The following is a 16,624-nucleotide window of genomic DNA, read 5'->3' as shown; positions in this document are numbered from 1 at the left end:
CCTCATTAACCAAGTTTCTTACCCTTGTTAGTAACCCAAATTTGTTCTTTTTGCATATGGGGTCCTATTTCCACCTTGCACAGAACTGGTCCGATAAAAAGCCATTAACAGTTGAATGCTTTCTGCATTTGACAATATTAACATCGGTATGGAGCAACTATTGGCCCTCTTGAGCAAATGCTGGACTCTGAATCTTATCAAAGGTCTGGCGATTTCTTATAAACACAGAATGGCCCAGGTTTATTAAACGTTTACAACCTTACAGTCTGTTCTCTGATATCGTCATAGATGTTTAGGTCTGAGAAGTGAGACGAGTCTATAAGGGACACACTGTTCTTTAGTGTGGCATTGTCTGTGTACCCAAATTACGTCTGCTTCAATCACACACCGAGTTTCACAGAAAGTGTTTTAGAACCTAATCAGTTAAGGGGCCAACAACAAGGTGAATCTTTTAGAGAACCCATTGATCCGGCCATCGGATCCCTGAGCTTTGTGGGGCAGAAGGTTTTTAACAGCCCATTTCATATGTGATTTTCAGTTCCAGATAATTCTGAGTCCTGCAGCTAAATAAGCAATTGGACAAGTGCCAAGAAGTTAGTTACTGTGTGGTAAGGGCTGGTGTGGACTTGGTAGAGTCTAGTAGGAACATTTTCGGTTTCTCAGTTTCGGTCACAGTCAATAACCCATCTTGGAGTCTAACAGAGAACTCAATGACCATCTTTTCCCCATTTCAGTTGCGCTGCTAGTAGCTTATCGGCTTTACAGGGTTTTTCATAAACTTTGTTTGAGAAACAGGAGGGTTTCTTCAGACCCCTTTAAACGTCAGTCAAGTCTGCTTCTTATTTTGACCCTCTCTTAGAAGAACAAGACTTTTTCCTTCCATATATTGCTCTTCTTTTACCCTTAGATTTGCATCTAGCTTTTTGTTAGAGCCCACAAGGGTCTTTGCTGGGTTTTAATCACAATTGCTTTATCCCCAACTACCTCATAGGCAGCCAAGATGGTGGCTGCTGTGCATCTTTGTATTGCTAAAAGCTACAATATTCTATTTGGTCTTTCATCACCTTATTGTGAAGTCCATCTTGGAGTATGGATAAATCTGCTGTCTAAGGTTCTCTCCCTCATGCATGGTTCTCCCCATCTAAAGTAACAAATTATGGGCAAGTGGTCCGATAGGGTTATCAATCCTATATGGCTGTGTCTAGAGTTCCCCAAATCTAATTTATTCTAGAAAAAGTTCTAAGACTGAAAATATCATATTTGTGTGCGTCTTCATCAGTGATAGGAGCACACGAGGCTAACAGTGCAATCTCTTCCACTGAATTTTCCTACCACTATTAATATCTTCACACTTGCATGTCTGCAATTGCTTCTGTTATTTGTAACTGCAGGAGTTTTGTATAGCCAACATTAACACCCTTGTCTTGTTAGCTTAGACCTTAATCTCATCTTTCAAAACCAGGTGGGTTTCTTGCAAGTAAATCACATCAGGTAGCTCTCCAGTGTTTGTATTTCTTCAATAGCATGTTAATGCCCCTTATATTCCAGGTTACAATCTAGAGGTTTGAAATCTGAGGCATTGGTACATTATTACAGCGCCCCAAATACAGAGGCATGCATTGTGCTTCTATGGTGTTAGTTTGCACCACTTTCTATCCTCCTCCTTCCACCCAAACATTAACAAACCTAACTCAAATAGAGAAAGCAAACTATGGTATCTAAACTATAAGGTGTGACGAAGAATCACAGTCGGGGCAAACAACCCATGCTCCTAATTAACAGATTTTCATTTGACCTATATTGTAATGATTTTGTATCTTGCAGAGCAGTGAAAGTAGAAATCCAATCCCAAATGACAAAGTAAGAGACTTCACTATATGGTAGGTTTTCAATTCCCATCTCTTTTGGTCGGTCTTGTTTTCTTCTCCCATCTATAATCCACTTTCCTACTCTCCGTAAACCCCAAAACAATCAGCCACAAACGTCACAAGTCAATTTATAAACACAATATCTACAAAGTAGCTAAAATACAGTAGTACTAGAGAAAAACAGCACCATTAGAATATACCTCTCATCCTTTGCAGTCTTGTCACATTCAATATCAAACTGCCACCTTTCGAGTGTTTCGTGATTTTCAATACTACTGATCACTACGACCAATTTCTGAACAGAGCATTTGTACAACCAATCTGTAACAAAGGAAAATGTTAGAAGATGCATTAAACCTCAAATTACTGGGCTACAAGAAGCAAGTCAAACATATATATCCCCAGATACACACATGCAGGCCTCGAAAAATCTACTTGCCCACTTACAATTGCAAGTAAAGTTTCATCAGGTCGAGTTATTTTTTTTTTAGCACCTACTAGCCCCATCTGGCGAGTAAAAATAGGCTGGAAAGGAACAGGTGTTCTGTTCATTCAGAAAGTGAATGAGCAATAAAAATGCCATTAAATGTTTTTATTTTGACATTTGCGGTCTGTTCAAGGAAAGTGGTCAAATGTCAGTTGGTCTTTTAACTAATTGATGCTTGGAAAATGAGGTTTATTTTTCTGTTACCAGAGTTAGAGGTTTTTGTCAAGGGAGCGGTCTGAAGAGGTCAGTTATTTTTTTCTAACACAACATTTAAATAGCCTGTATATTATTACAAATATTTCAAAATATATCAGGAAGTACACAAGCGCATTGTTTTGTAATTAAGTGTGATACAAAAAGATTTAAATCGGAGCAAAACAAACCAGAACACTTCACTTGGTTATGTGCAAACTACACATATTTGGAAAAACTATTTCCAAACATTGTTTGTACACGATAGTTTTATCAGTAAAGCTGCATGTCAGTGGGAATGTTTATGGTCATTTCAATGTAAAATCTGTTGATTATAAATGACAGTGTGCCACCACTTCATGCTTTAGTTATGTATTTATTAAAAATTATGTTTAAAAAAAAAATCAGAGAAACATTACTGTTCCTACCCTGATGAAAATTCTGTTAATGAACTAAGAGGCAAGTCAGGAGTCGTGTATCCTATGTGGCTAGATTTGTATTATATATGGAGAAAAAGTTTAGTCTATTAAATCAATCAAAAGCGTTTGATTAAACGATTTGGCCATGATAACATAATTTGTAACCAGTTTATGGGTCAAGATCATTACAAATAGTAGATTTAAGTCACTAGACCTGCAGGTCTAGTAACATTTATGATTTTCCAAGGCTGTACATATCTAATAACCCAGTGGCGGTTGCCATTGGGAAAATATAGTTAGGATCATATTTCCATAGGAAAGGCATTTGATGTGCTTACATCTTTGGTGGAACAATTTGAAAACTCTTCATCAACACCCCCAGCCACCTCCCCAGAACATTCTCAGCTCTGTTCTGCAAGGTTTTGGGGAACCTATCAAGTTGGGGCAGAGAGGAGAAAAAATAAGAAATAAAAAAAAAAAAAAAAGGTGGTCACTTCCCAAAACGCTGTGCCCGCCCATCCCCCCCAGCAATCATTTTTTGATATGAAATTTACACAGCTACTACCCAAACCACTGCATGGATTTACACCAAATTGGGCATAAATCATAGATCTTGGTCCAGAAAGAATGCTTCGTAGTTTGGTGCAAATTCGTTCAGTTTTTGAGCAATTAATGCTCAAAAACATATTTCATGCCACAGACTTTCAGATCTCCTGCAGAGATCGGATTCGTTGCCACCATGTCAGTGTCTCCAATATTTAAAGAAAACACAGGGGCAGTGTAGGGTATCCTTAACTGCCTAGGCCTGGCGGTCCTACTTGTGTCCTAAGGTAAGTAACTTGCGCCCTTGTGTGCACTTCCAATTACACCACACTCTACAGCATTCGTGACACCTTCCATGACAATAATATTACTGCATTTTTTTGCAATAAAATTGAAAACTGGGCATGGCAGGAGTGTGGTTATGGTACCTTACAGCACAAGTTAGTTACCAGAGCCAACTATAACTAGAGAATTTCAATGGTTTTGTACGCTTAAAACATTACGTTGTCAGTTGAATTCTCACCCAATTAGATCATATATACACACACACATATCCCAGTGGTGGTTACCATTAGGTAGTTACAGTAAGGACCAGGGTGGCATATTTATGAGAGCCATATTTCTTTTTAGAGTCTGGTGTCCCGTTTGCACCATGCAAAGTGGTACATGTGCGACACAAAGCTCAGAGTCAGATTTATGAATCCACGCAAAGCCACCTGAAATCTTGAGTTTTTCAGATCGCTGCGTCTTATTCTGTACAAAGGAGGCGCTCCATAGGCGTTGCAGTGGATATTTTCTTGTAACTCACATGGCTTTTGACACATTCCCAGATTTACAAGGACTTGTAAATTGGGAATGCATCAAAATCTTAAGCTCCGAGGTGGGGCGTAACAAGGAGCAATCTCTATTTCTCGAGGAGGAAAATGCATCTCTGGATTGCATTAGTGCAGGAAGTTGCTTCTTCCTACACAAAAACAACCCTGCAGACAACACAGGCACCCTTTGGCACCCTTGCACCATGGTACAAGGGTTCCTGATGTGGCGGTAGGCTGCTGAAATGGCACCAGCGCAGGGGGGAAAAGGACGGAATGGACCGTATTGGATACAAACTATGCATTGCTGACCTCTGACTTTGGCATAGGGCAGTGCAGCAAAGTGACTTGCTCCACTGCCCTACACCAAAACCCCATAAATGAGGGTCCAAGCTTCTATTGAAAATTGTTTTTTTTGCTTGCTAATAACTTTGGAGCAGTTTGACGAATCTTCCCAAAACTTTCAAATACTTCTTCTTGGAAAGTACCAGGGTGACCCATCAAGCATCCAAGAAAAAGGGAGGATTCCAAAATATAATTGAACAGTGATATAGTGAAACTTGCTAAACAGAATTACACCAAATTTGGTAGAAAGCTAGATCTTGGTCCACAAGCATGTTTTGTGATTGTGTAATTCCATTCAGGAGTTGGAGTAATAAAGTTAAAAAATATAGGTATTTCACACCAAAGAGCCAACAGATGTAAAGATAAGATCCAACTGCATGCCACCACAGCAACAAAGATGTGATGACAGCCATTTGAGGACCCAGGGACTCCCGTGCCCTTTCATGAAACACGGTTAAGAAAACAAAAGAGCTGATTTGGCATACCCTACATCCCTTTGGCCTGTTTTGGAGCCGGGGGGGGGGGTGGGGGGGGGGGGGAGGGGTACGGGGTAAATCAAAAACCGATTTTACACTTTTATAGTGAAATTAGAGGATCTGTGCCCCGTTGGGGCCACGTTCATTTTTAAGGAGTAGGACACACAGCACCCCACCCAGAACCTTTCACAGGCCCTGGAAAACCCATTCCGCAGAGCACTTGCACACTGAAATATTGCAGTGGGTGGGTGCCCCACAGTGCACACCTGGGACAATTCCTTCTCAGCTGCTCAGACTATCAACCGAGATATTTTTTCACTGACAAAAGCAACACTGAACGGTTGGGGAGACTGTAAACAGTCAGCGCTGTGTGACATGATGTTCGCTTGTAAGCAATTATATGAGTTAATTGAAGGTTCTCCCTGTGAAATGGTTCAAGGCCAAAACTGTTCTGCAGGTAACTGGTATACTTAAATTGCATCCCTACATCAGAGTCGCTACTGACTGACATCTCTACCCATTCTGACATTGGTGGCATCATCAACTTAAAGGATGGGTTTCCTTGAATCATTGAGGGGAGATAACCAACTGCCTCCGTGTAAGCATTACCTGAAAATGGTTTTTTGGTAACATACATGAGTGGCATGATCGGAGGGTGTTTTCGTGCCTGGATGTGAAAGCTATGAGTGTAGGTGAGCAGACACCTATTGCTGTATGTGTCTTTTTAGACTCACTCATGTGTGGGTGAAAACATTCAAACTTCCCTGCCTTGAAGGAACCCATTTAATGCTAAGCTTGATGTGGGGTCCAGACGCACAATAGGCAGTTTTCAAAAAGACTGTTGTCCAAGAGGTCGACACTAAAAAAAGCACATTGTTCCTCAAGATACACCAAGCAGTATAATTCACCAAATGTTAAATATCTTAAGGGTAAATAAGGTGCCACCAATTTTAAGGTCTTTCGAGGGTAATGCTTCAGCTTAGTACTCAGCTGTTCAAAGTTCCTAGCATGCTGTATTATAAAACGTATGCTCATTCAAAACAGTGATACCTTCAAGCTGCTCCACCACATTAGAAAGGTACTTTTTCAGCTCTGGATCGGTCGTCACAAGTAAAGTCAGTCCATATTTTTGCATACGAGTGAAGGTCTCAGATGGGTAGATTCCACGCTGATATAAAATGCTGTTAATGCCAAAGGCTGGAGGATACAGGAAACAAATTTAAATGATAAATGAACATTCTTAATCTAAAAAAGAGCTTCATAGTACCAAACATTCCTCAGCCCTTCATACCTCAAACTACACTTTCAACCACATCCTGTGCCTCATCAGGCCCATCATGAAGGCCGAATGCATTTAAAATTAACAAATTGTTTGCTCAGTGAAATTGTGGTGGCTAGCCAAAGAGCAGTTTACAAACATCCTGAACGTCTCCAAATACGAGCCACAAACCACTACGATGCCCACAATTGAAGTTTACATTAACAACGATTTTGTGTCTGCCTCGTTTTGGCAAGTAGAATAGACACAGAAGAGAAGGGAAAGGGGGGGGGGGGGGGATGCTCATTACTGGATCTGCCTCCAGAAAGGAACGCTATATAACAAGCTCCCACATAAGTGGTTGAGCACCTTCGGGTGGTATTCACCAACCCAAATGAGGGGGTAGACACCATAGATGAAGCATGCCACTATTACTTGTGGGTGAGCTGTAATTTGGAAACATTTCTGTGGAGAAGGCAGATCAATAGATGATTCTCCCCCCGCCCCATCCCAATTAAAGCCCTCGTACCCTTTTGCATTTATAGGTTTCAGATAGAACGTGTAACTGACAAACTGTCGCTCTCTCTTCTGGTGTAGATCGAAGTAAAATAGACGTTCTACAGTTGAAGATATTGGGTCATTTGCACATCTAGTAGTTTAATGCTACATAACATGGGCTGTACTGTATGCCTGTGTTATGGTGCTTTTTCTAGTATATCACACAAACTCCGTAGTAAATGGAAACTGCTGTATTCCAAGTAAAACACACGCACAAGAAACCGGTGTCTGGTTCCATAGCAGCAACTGTCCTAAACTAAAACTCCACAGTGGAACCATATTACGTCATAAGTACATTCCATTTAGATACCAACCATAACACATTCCCTTCCCTATAACCATTTAAACAAGGTAAGATTAAACTTTAGAGTAAGAGAAAAAAAACGTTAGTATCTAAAATAGACATCACCACGACCCCCTTTTTGATAATAAACCAAAAAATAAAATACACATAATATACACATAGAATATATATATATATATATATATATATATATATATATATATACACACGCACACACACACACATCACCACAACAAAATCCTTCAACCATCCAGGTAACTTCCTGCCACTTACCAAGACCATCCTCCTGCATATTAATTTTGGAATATCTTCAATCCCACTAGTACTTGGTCCATCCATAGTCCCAACACACTTCTCTCCATCCATGACATCAATAACACTCTTGTCCTGTACAGATCTGTTCTTTCAAAGGGGATCTGTCTCTAACAGAGATTAGCTTCTCAGACTCACACTGTTCTTTGGAACACAAGGCCACTGGTTTCATATTCCACACCTTCCCATTTTCCAGTCTCACAGCATTTCATAGAATTTCCACCAATTCTCTGGTTAGAAAACTTGACTATTCCCTTTTGGTACTTTAGTAGGTTTCCCGATTCTCACCCAAAATAATGTGCACCATCTTAACTTTATTGCGAGCATTGTAATGATCTTTGCTCTTGTAATGAGTCTCCTCCAATTTTTCCTTCCATTCAGGTGACCACTTCTGCACAGCACTGTCGCACAGCCACTCCGGTGTAAACTTAAACCAGGAAATCCTACCCCTCATCATAACAAACGGGGACAGTCACATCATTCTTGGTCACTGTACACACAAACTTTTTTTTTTTTTTTTTTACAGCATTTCTTCAATTATGCCCTTTATTAACAGCACCTTGAAATGCCCCCTTAACACGGTTATATCTCTCAACTGTGCCATTACTACCAAGATTATAGCGCTCAGTGGTCTTCTGCTTAAAATCAACCCTTTCAAAATAGGTTTCAGCTGCATTTGAAACAAATTGCACCCCATTAGCACCCAAAAGTGCATCTGGAAACCCCCGCCCCAACCAAAATGTCCTCTCCAAAAATGTCAACACAGTAACGGTCTTCTTATTCCACTACATTCACAACTGCCCATTTCGTAAACAAGTCTAGCAAGACAATCATACTCCTGCGCCTCACCTACAGGACTCAACAAAACTTCAGCTACATTCTCTAATGGCCGTTTGGGAAAAGATTCAGCGCTCTGTCCATCATCATCTTGTGTATGTTTTGTTCGCCCTTAGTTGGCAGGGTATGCCTAGACGTGGGCCCCATGCTCACTTTGCCACTGGATTCAAGCAAGTCTGGCCGATGAAGGGTGTTACCCAGAAACCAGTCCCAGGATGCTGGTTTCTGGTTCAGGGACAGCCTGGCTTGGCAGTTCGGCTGGACTGTTCCCATGAGTTACAGGGTCAAGAGTGATTTGCATATAGCTGGGTCTGTACTGAGGTGGCGAAGTGAGCTAAAGAATGCTAATGGATTCAACCCAGATCTGTGACTGGGGGCGAGTGTCTGAAAAGTTTCAGCACTCCGTCAATCATCTCCTTGTGTTTGTTTGGGAATAAGACCTTCACTCATGGAAGGTCTTAAGGTACTTAAAGTTTTATCAGATGCAGAGCAAACTCCACAGCCGCGGATAAATCTCTCAACAGCTTTATCCACTACAGGCCACCAAAACTACTTTAACCACACAGTCCTTACCACTCCAAAAGGGCTCTCATGACGGATTTAAAATAAAATTCTACACCAACTGGTGGAATTATTTTTCAACCTCTACAAAAAAAAAAAAAAAAAAAATCTATCCGACAACTCAGACATAATTTCCCAAAATGGTCTACATTCCTCAAATAACAATTCCTATGTAGGCCAGCCATTGGACATGTACTTCAAAATTTCCTGCAAAATTCCATCCTCTGTCTTTCCAATCCTTTTGCTGAATAGCTGGTGACCCACAATCATGGACCAAGGCTACTTAAAAATCATTCCACGGATCATCCTCACACGCTCTAAAAGACTTGGCATCCTAGATAAGCTATCAACCACTAAATTATCCTTCCTTGTAACATATGCAATACGGTAAATATAGTCTTTCATACACATAGACAATCTCGCTGAAGCAGTTATACTACCCTTGTTGTAAACAATGGCTTATGATCACTCCGAATACGCCTACCCCAAACAAAATATTGAAAAAGATCAAGTGCACAGACAAATTCTACTGCTTCCTTTTCTATAATAGTATCTTTCTTCTGCTGGTTACAAAGATCGAGGCAAATAGAATGTTGCTCTCCTTGACACTGTCATCTTTCTGTCTAAGTACCGCCCCAAGACGTTTATTACCAGCATTAGTGGTAACAGCTTTACAAATTAGGATGAAAACTGCTCAAAGTAGGTACTTTTTCTAAGCAATCCGTAATATTTCCTCACACCAAGGATCCCATGTAAACTGTGTTTAAGTAGTTGTCTTATATTGAACACTTTCGGAAATGTGGAATACATTTGGCACAATACTATGCCCTTCCTTACAATTACCTTACCTCTTCCTTGTTAGTGGGAGCAGGTGCTCCAGTGATTGCATTTATCAGGGAAGGCTTAGGTTTGACCTTAACCAATCACACATCCTAAGTCACACTGCTCTGCAAACCTGCACTTAACTCAGTCAACACTTTACTCTCCAAGATCCTTAACACTTTATGCAATCTCATGTTTAGCTCTATTCTCCCCGAAGACTAAAATGTCATCTTGGAAAAACAGCACACCACTTTCCTTCACAAACAAATTATGCATAAGTCGTTGAAAAACAATCGCCGCAGACGCAAGGCCAAACTGCAACGCACTTAAATTAAAATCATCCAAATGGAGTGATTAGCGAAGTTATCCTCCTGGATTTGTGTGAGAAATCTGGTGATATGCACTCGAAGGTCAATAGTGGAAAACCATGTGGCCCCCTTGAGACTGGATACCAGCTCTGATTTTAGATAAAGGGAAACTATTGATAAGAATGTTATTGTTCACATGGTGCAAGTCAACACAGCTGGATCTTGCCATTACTACAGCGAGCAATAGCTACTGGAGAGATCCAGTGTGAGAAATCTACTGGTTCAATAATATTAATCTTTCAACTTTTCCAATTCTATTGATACTCCATTCCATAGCATCCTAGGCACCATGGTCATCTTGTGGACTTCATACACCACCAATACTTTATCAACACTGTTCGGGTCCAGAACAATATGAAGGTTGCCTTGGCCCTGCCAACCCAGAACAGACGGTCCTGTGTTTGCCATATACAAATTACCCCTTGCAGGTCTTCCTTTAAAACACAAAAGGATAGCCATCAAAAGGTGAATCCTTTCTCCAGTAAAAGTTTACTGATTCATGTCAGTTGGAGAAAGATGCATGCCAATTCTCTCAAACTGTTGAGGGGCATGGCCAAGATGGCGGTTGGATGAGACGCACTTCTGTTTCTCTCCGGCCCGCCGTTACTAGCATATACTAGCATATACCTAGCTTCCCCTCCACAGAAACTTGCTGGGGAAGACACCTGCCGATCCGGTCCTGAGGCCCCAGGGACCTTGCTGGGACCTACAGAGTGGCGAAGTGACGCTTGGAGCTCCCGGGCAAGACAACCGAGACAGCCCTAAGCAGGCACCTTAACCTCACCCCTTGGATGGGAACCACGGCCTAGAATCCCCACATGTAACAGATGGTGGTAGTGAGTGAAATCTCTGCGGGGTGGTGCATGGACTTAGTCCCAGGGCTTTCAGGAACCTTGGCAACATGCCTAGCTCCAGGGGACCCTTCCGTCTGCAACTGCGCAAGATAAGCGTCCCGGACCCCTCCGGACCGAGCTGCAGCGCGTAGGGGGCACAATGGCGACAGCCAGAGCAAAGGAGGAACGATCAGTGAAGGACATGCTGACAAAGCCACCCATATCGAGGACCAACAGCGGGGGCCTACATGGGATGGAGACGGACAACATGAGGTAGCAGAAGATGCGGAAGCACCTGCCACAAAAGCATTCATGACTGCCCTGTTTACGTCCATGTGCAAAGACCTACAAGAATTAAAGGGACAACTAACTGGCTGCCGACCTGAATGAAGTGAAATGCGATTTGGAGGAAGTGGGAGACCGTGTAACAACTCTATAGGAACGTGACTGGCAGGGAAGAGGAGCTTGAAATGATGCAGTAAGAAATCATTTGATTAAAGGATCAGCATGTAGAGCTCCAGGCCCCTGTGGAGGACCTGGAAAACTGATCCAGGAGCAACATCCGCATCAAGGAAGTACCAACGAACGAAGAGGGCGAAGACATCTGTGCCTACGTCCTGCCCCTTTCCATCACCTCCTGGGCAATAACAATCCGGACATCAAGATTGACAGGGTGCACAGCGTGGGACAACCAAGGAGTGGCAGGCTCCCCCTGCAGACATACTGGAATTGGTCCACAACTTTCAAGTCAAAGAACGGATCATTCGCCGAGCCAGGGAAGCGCATTCAATACAGTTTCAAGGACACTCACCGACCCTCTTCCAAGACCTCTCTATGACCACACTTTTCAAAAGAAAGGAATTTTGGTCTGTTACAACCCATCTCAGAGAGAAAGGAATTGCTTATTCATGGGGTACAACCCTTCCGGATCATCTTTCGGTATGAAGGTCAGACGAGGCAGCTCTGCTATTTGAAAGAGGCTCACGACCTCCTGGGCCTGACAAAATCCCAGGCGCAGGAAAGCGCTGAACGCTGCCCGGGGAGCTCATGCAACAAACAACCCTGTTGGCAAAAGGTGGGGGAAGGCCTCCTCCCACCATAAACCAGATTTTGAGACAATAGCAAAGGAGAGGCAGGCAGTCATACTCCAACTGAAGCCCCGGATTAGGCGGCCCGAAACAACTGGATTTATGTTATAGCGGGGGGCTTTAACCTAGGTGGGGCCAGGAGACTCCTCTACCGCCTCCTCACCTCCAAAGTGAAAAGGGCTGAAGATACCCGTGTGGATGACCCACCACAGACATCCAGATGACCGTGAGGTGACGTCCCCAAAGGGCTCTCCTTCGTTGACGAACTGTTGTCAACGTTTGTGATAGTTTTTTTTCTTCGTGAATTTAGTGGCAGGCCTTAGGGGTAGGTGGGATTTTCCTGCACTGAAAACTAGAGTATGTTCTCTTATCAAACATGCCAGTCCCCAACAGCACCTGGGAAGGGCAAATTAATATCACACTATCCCCCACCTTGAGGCTTCACAAGGGACAGGAAACACCATAACATTCTCCCATACATAGATAAGGTATAGGTTAAGACCTAAACATAGTTCGCCTCAATGTACGAGGCCTTAATCAACCAGTGAATCGTGCAGCAATTATTTCCATCCTTGAGAATACTGGGGAGATCTAGGTCTCCTCCAAGAAACACACCTGCTATCAAGGTATACGACACGCATGCATTCCCAGCGCTTCCTACGCCAGTTTTGTTCCTCAAGCCCTTTTAAAAAGAACAGCGTTGCTATCCTCTTGGGAGGAATATTTGCGGGCAAAGTAGTTTCAACATTGCTAGAAGTAAAAGGGCATTTGCTTGGGAGTCCCTACATTTCACTTAAGCTAATATTTACGCTCTGGACAATCAATAACCACCCTTTATCATAAAAGCCCTTTCAGAAATTCTGGTAACACCCCGACTCAGCTATCCTGGTGGAAGGAGACTTCAATTTGGTAATGGACACGGAATTAGATAGGTCCTGCTCATGTTCTGCGCAGTTCGGGGCATTTTCCGCTGAAAGCAAGCGCTGGCTGTTGGACTATAGTCTACACGACACTTGACAGCAACTCCCGGAGACAACCGACTTCACCCATTACTCAGCGGCCCACAAGACGTACGCACGACTAGACCATTTTTTTGGCCTCCACCGTGCTCTCCTCTGAGGAACACAACCATAGAGCCGAGATCGCTCTCGGACCACGTAATGATCACAGCCACAACCCAGGCAGAGGTCGGACATTCCGTGCCCTACAGATGGAGACAGAGAGCCTCCTGCAACAATCTCTGGCGGTTTTAGCAAAAATGCACGTGAAGCTTTTATAGTACCCAAGTGTAAATTATGTGGGAGAAACATCTCTGGCCGCAGTCTGGGAAGCTTTGAAAGTGGTGAGAGGGGAATGTATGGCTCTATCTACAGCAGAGAACTGGGAGCGACAGGAGAAAAGACAGGGTCTAGAACAAGAAGTGGCAGAGATTGATTCTATCCACAAATAGACTGGGGCAAAGAGAGTATGGAGGGGGCTAGAAAAAAAGAGGCTGAAAGCCTGGATAGGGTAGAGTACACCCTCCTCTGACTTAGGCATACATTTTTTGAGCAGCAATCACGGTGGCAGATTGCATTGTCTTGGCTCTAAGCCTTTGTGTGAGCAATCGCCTCAGTAAAGCGGCCCAATGGCAAAGGAGTATACTCAGATGCACAGATAGTGGAGACATTTAAGAATTTCTACCAAACCCTGTATTCCGACACAGATCTGGTAAATCATGAGACCTGCACCTCAGACTGCCCAGTTACACGCCTCCCAGAAACAATTGCAGCCCAACTCGACCAACCGATAGAAATAGAAGAGATGATCTCAGCAATAGCCGGCCTAAAAGTGCAGAAAGCCCCAGGCCCGGAAAGGTACCTGGCACACTTCTACAAAGCCTTCTGCTAGCGCCTCTCTTGGCGCAGTTGAACTCGTTCCTTGAAACTGGCACACTCACCGAGTCCATCTTGGAAGCCTCAATCTGTCACCCTTAACCCTCTAAAGAAGTCAGCAAATGTGGGTCCTATAGGCCTCTCTTTACTAAACAGTGACGCGAAACTATTCGCCAGGATTTTGGATGCCCCGTTAAATCCGCTGATGGCTGGATTCGTGGACCCAGATCAAGTGGGCTTTATCACCACACACCAAGGGGGCGACAATACCAAAAGACTCCTCCATCGCATGGATGGGATTCGTAGATCCCATAAGGAAGCACTTCTGTCAATAGACGCTAAAAAATCGTGCGATAGGGTCTGATGGAGGTATCTCCGATACGCTGCGCTATTTGGGGTTTGGAGAAGGGTTTATAAATTTGGACGCTTCGAGACCGGAGAACTACCGGCCCATTTCCTTGCTCCCATGGCCGGCCAAATTGATGGAAGCCTATGTCAATCCGGCGCTTACTGACCATCTTACTCAAGCTAACATTCTGGACGAGACCCAGCATGGGTTCCGAGCTGGGCATAGCACGGAGACTGCCCTTCTCGCCATGGTGGAACACCTCCGGTCGGTGCTAGATCAGGGACATACGGCGGCGCTAGTTTTATTAGATCTGAGCGCCGCCTTCGATACGGTCTCGCACCGTATCCTTCTGCACCGCCTGGAAGAGATTGGCGTTACGGGGCTTGCCCTTCAGTGGTTCCGCTCCTTTCTCGTGGACCGGTCTTTCTGCGTTGCCACACCCCCCCATCAGTCCAAATTCCATCCTTTGGACTTGAGAGTACCGCAAGGTTCCTCACTGAGTCCCACTCTATTCAATCTTTATGTGAGCCCGCTGGCTGATGTTGTCAAGCAATGGGGCATGTATATGGTCTCATATGCCGACGACACTCAGCTGGCGGTTACCATCAGTGGGGATACCGATGTGGATGCCCCCAAGTTCCAGAACGGGCTAAGGGCCGTGGCTAGTTGGATGACGGCCAACTGTCTCCAGCTGAACGCAAAGAAGACCGAGGTCATGATCGTCGGGAAGGGGAGGGACCTCTGGGGTGACAGATGGTGGCCGCCGGAACTTGGTGTGGCTCCAACTCTAGTTATGGAGTTGAGAAACCTGGGAGTTTGGCTGGATTCCACTCTCAGCTTTGTGGGGCACACCAAGAAAACCGCGGCGTGCTGCTTTGGCGTCCTTCGGGGCTTAAGGCCTGTTCTTAAGTTTTTCGATCCCTCTACCAGGCAGATGGTAGTGCAGGCAACAGTTTTATCTCGCCTGGACTATGCCAGCTCGCTCCTGTTAGGGAGCAATCAGGCAGAAATTGTGCGGCTTCAACGCGTTCAAAACGCCGCTGCCAGAGCAATTGTCGGCTTGCCTAGGTCTTGCTCGACTTCCAGCACTCTCCGAGCACTGCACTGGCTGCTGATTAAGTCGCGAATTCATTTTAAAGTTTTATGTTTGGTTTTTAAAATCCTGAAAGGATCTGCTCCTCAGATTCTTTCCAATCTTATCTCCGGTTATGTACCAACCCGTACATTAAGATCTGCGGAGCAGGCGCTGGCAGTAGTCCCGAGGTTCAGGCTTTGTCGAGCTGGTGGGCACTCTTTCCGGGTGAAGGCTGCAGCGTTATGGAATTCGCTCCCGCTGCAGCTCCGTACAATTAACGATCTCTTGCTATTCCGGAAATCCTTAAGAACTTTGTTTTAAATCTGTTGCCTTCCTGTGGTCTTGTGTTGGTTGTACCTTGTCGCGCGCCAGGACGCCCCTTAGCTGGGGCAGCTGCGCGCATAATAAATGTTATTAACATAACATAAAGTGGGTTGGCTGCATCTATCAAGCTCCCCAGGCATTTTTTGCGGGTGAACGGGACATCGCCCGGCTCGTTCTCAATAGCCCGGGGCACCAGACAAGGCTGCCTTTTGTCCCCCCGGCTTTTCACTCTACATGGGGCCACTAGCACAGGGACAATCCACGAATTGAGGGCATTAAATTCGGACAGCCTATATGCAGATGTGATCCTCTCACTGACGAATGAAATGTCTTCCCTCCCGGCTTTACCCTACGAGCTAGAAAGCTGTGAGGAACCCTCAGGCTTCAAAGACAATTTAAACAAGTCAAAGATCTTAAATCTCAGTACCCTTGAGAAAAGCAGAAGCCCTCTAGAATAAATTCTATACTCTATATGGGCATCCTCCTGGCCCCCACTATATCCAAAGACTGAAGAAAGGAGTAAGGAAGAATAAAAAGATTCACATTAAATATCACCCATCCTCCCCCTTTATTAAAAACAAATAGAAATGATACAAGAACATAAAGCTCAACCGTACTAAGTGAGATACCAACACATGAAGACATGTGAAATGTCAACGAATGAAAGATGAAAAAGAAGCATCCAACCATGCAACCCAAAGCAGGGCAAAGCACTGAAGAGAAACCACAGGTGACTTGCACCCCTAGAACACAATCCCTATGGGTGAACTGCACCCCATGTATAGACTCCTCATGTAAGAAACCTGAACTGTGAAGGGACTAAAACCCAACTGGCCACCCCTCATGTGGGGAACAAAAACTAAAATGGGACTGAGACCCAAAAGAACTCCACACGTGTAGGGATTTACAATGCAAACTG

General features: G+C 44.1%; 1 protein-coding gene across 1 annotated transcript in view; it reads right to left on the bottom strand.

Annotated features, from left to right (window-relative positions):
• MAD2L1 (mitotic arrest deficient 2 like 1) overlaps window positions 1–16,624 on the bottom strand; it is a 68,085-nt gene that overhangs the window by 33,870 nt on the left and 17,591 nt on the right. The window contains exons 2-3 of the mRNA XM_085634211.1: window positions 6,193–6,339; window positions 2,069–2,189 (exon numbers count right to left, since the gene is read on the bottom strand). Of these exons, the coding sequence (XP_085490337.1) occupies window positions 2,069–2,189; window positions 6,193–6,339 (268 nt within the window). The remainder of the gene's footprint in view (window positions 1–2,068; window positions 2,190–6,192; window positions 6,340–16,624) is intronic.

The sequence above is a fragment of the Triturus cristatus genome, chromosome 2_1 (assembly GCF_964204655.1).
Source record: "Triturus cristatus chromosome 2_1, aTriCri1.1, whole genome shotgun sequence".
Classification (NCBI taxonomy): domain Eukaryota; kingdom Metazoa; phylum Chordata; class Amphibia; order Caudata; family Salamandridae; genus Triturus; species Triturus cristatus.
This window is presented reverse-complemented; position numbering and strand designations above follow the sequence as displayed.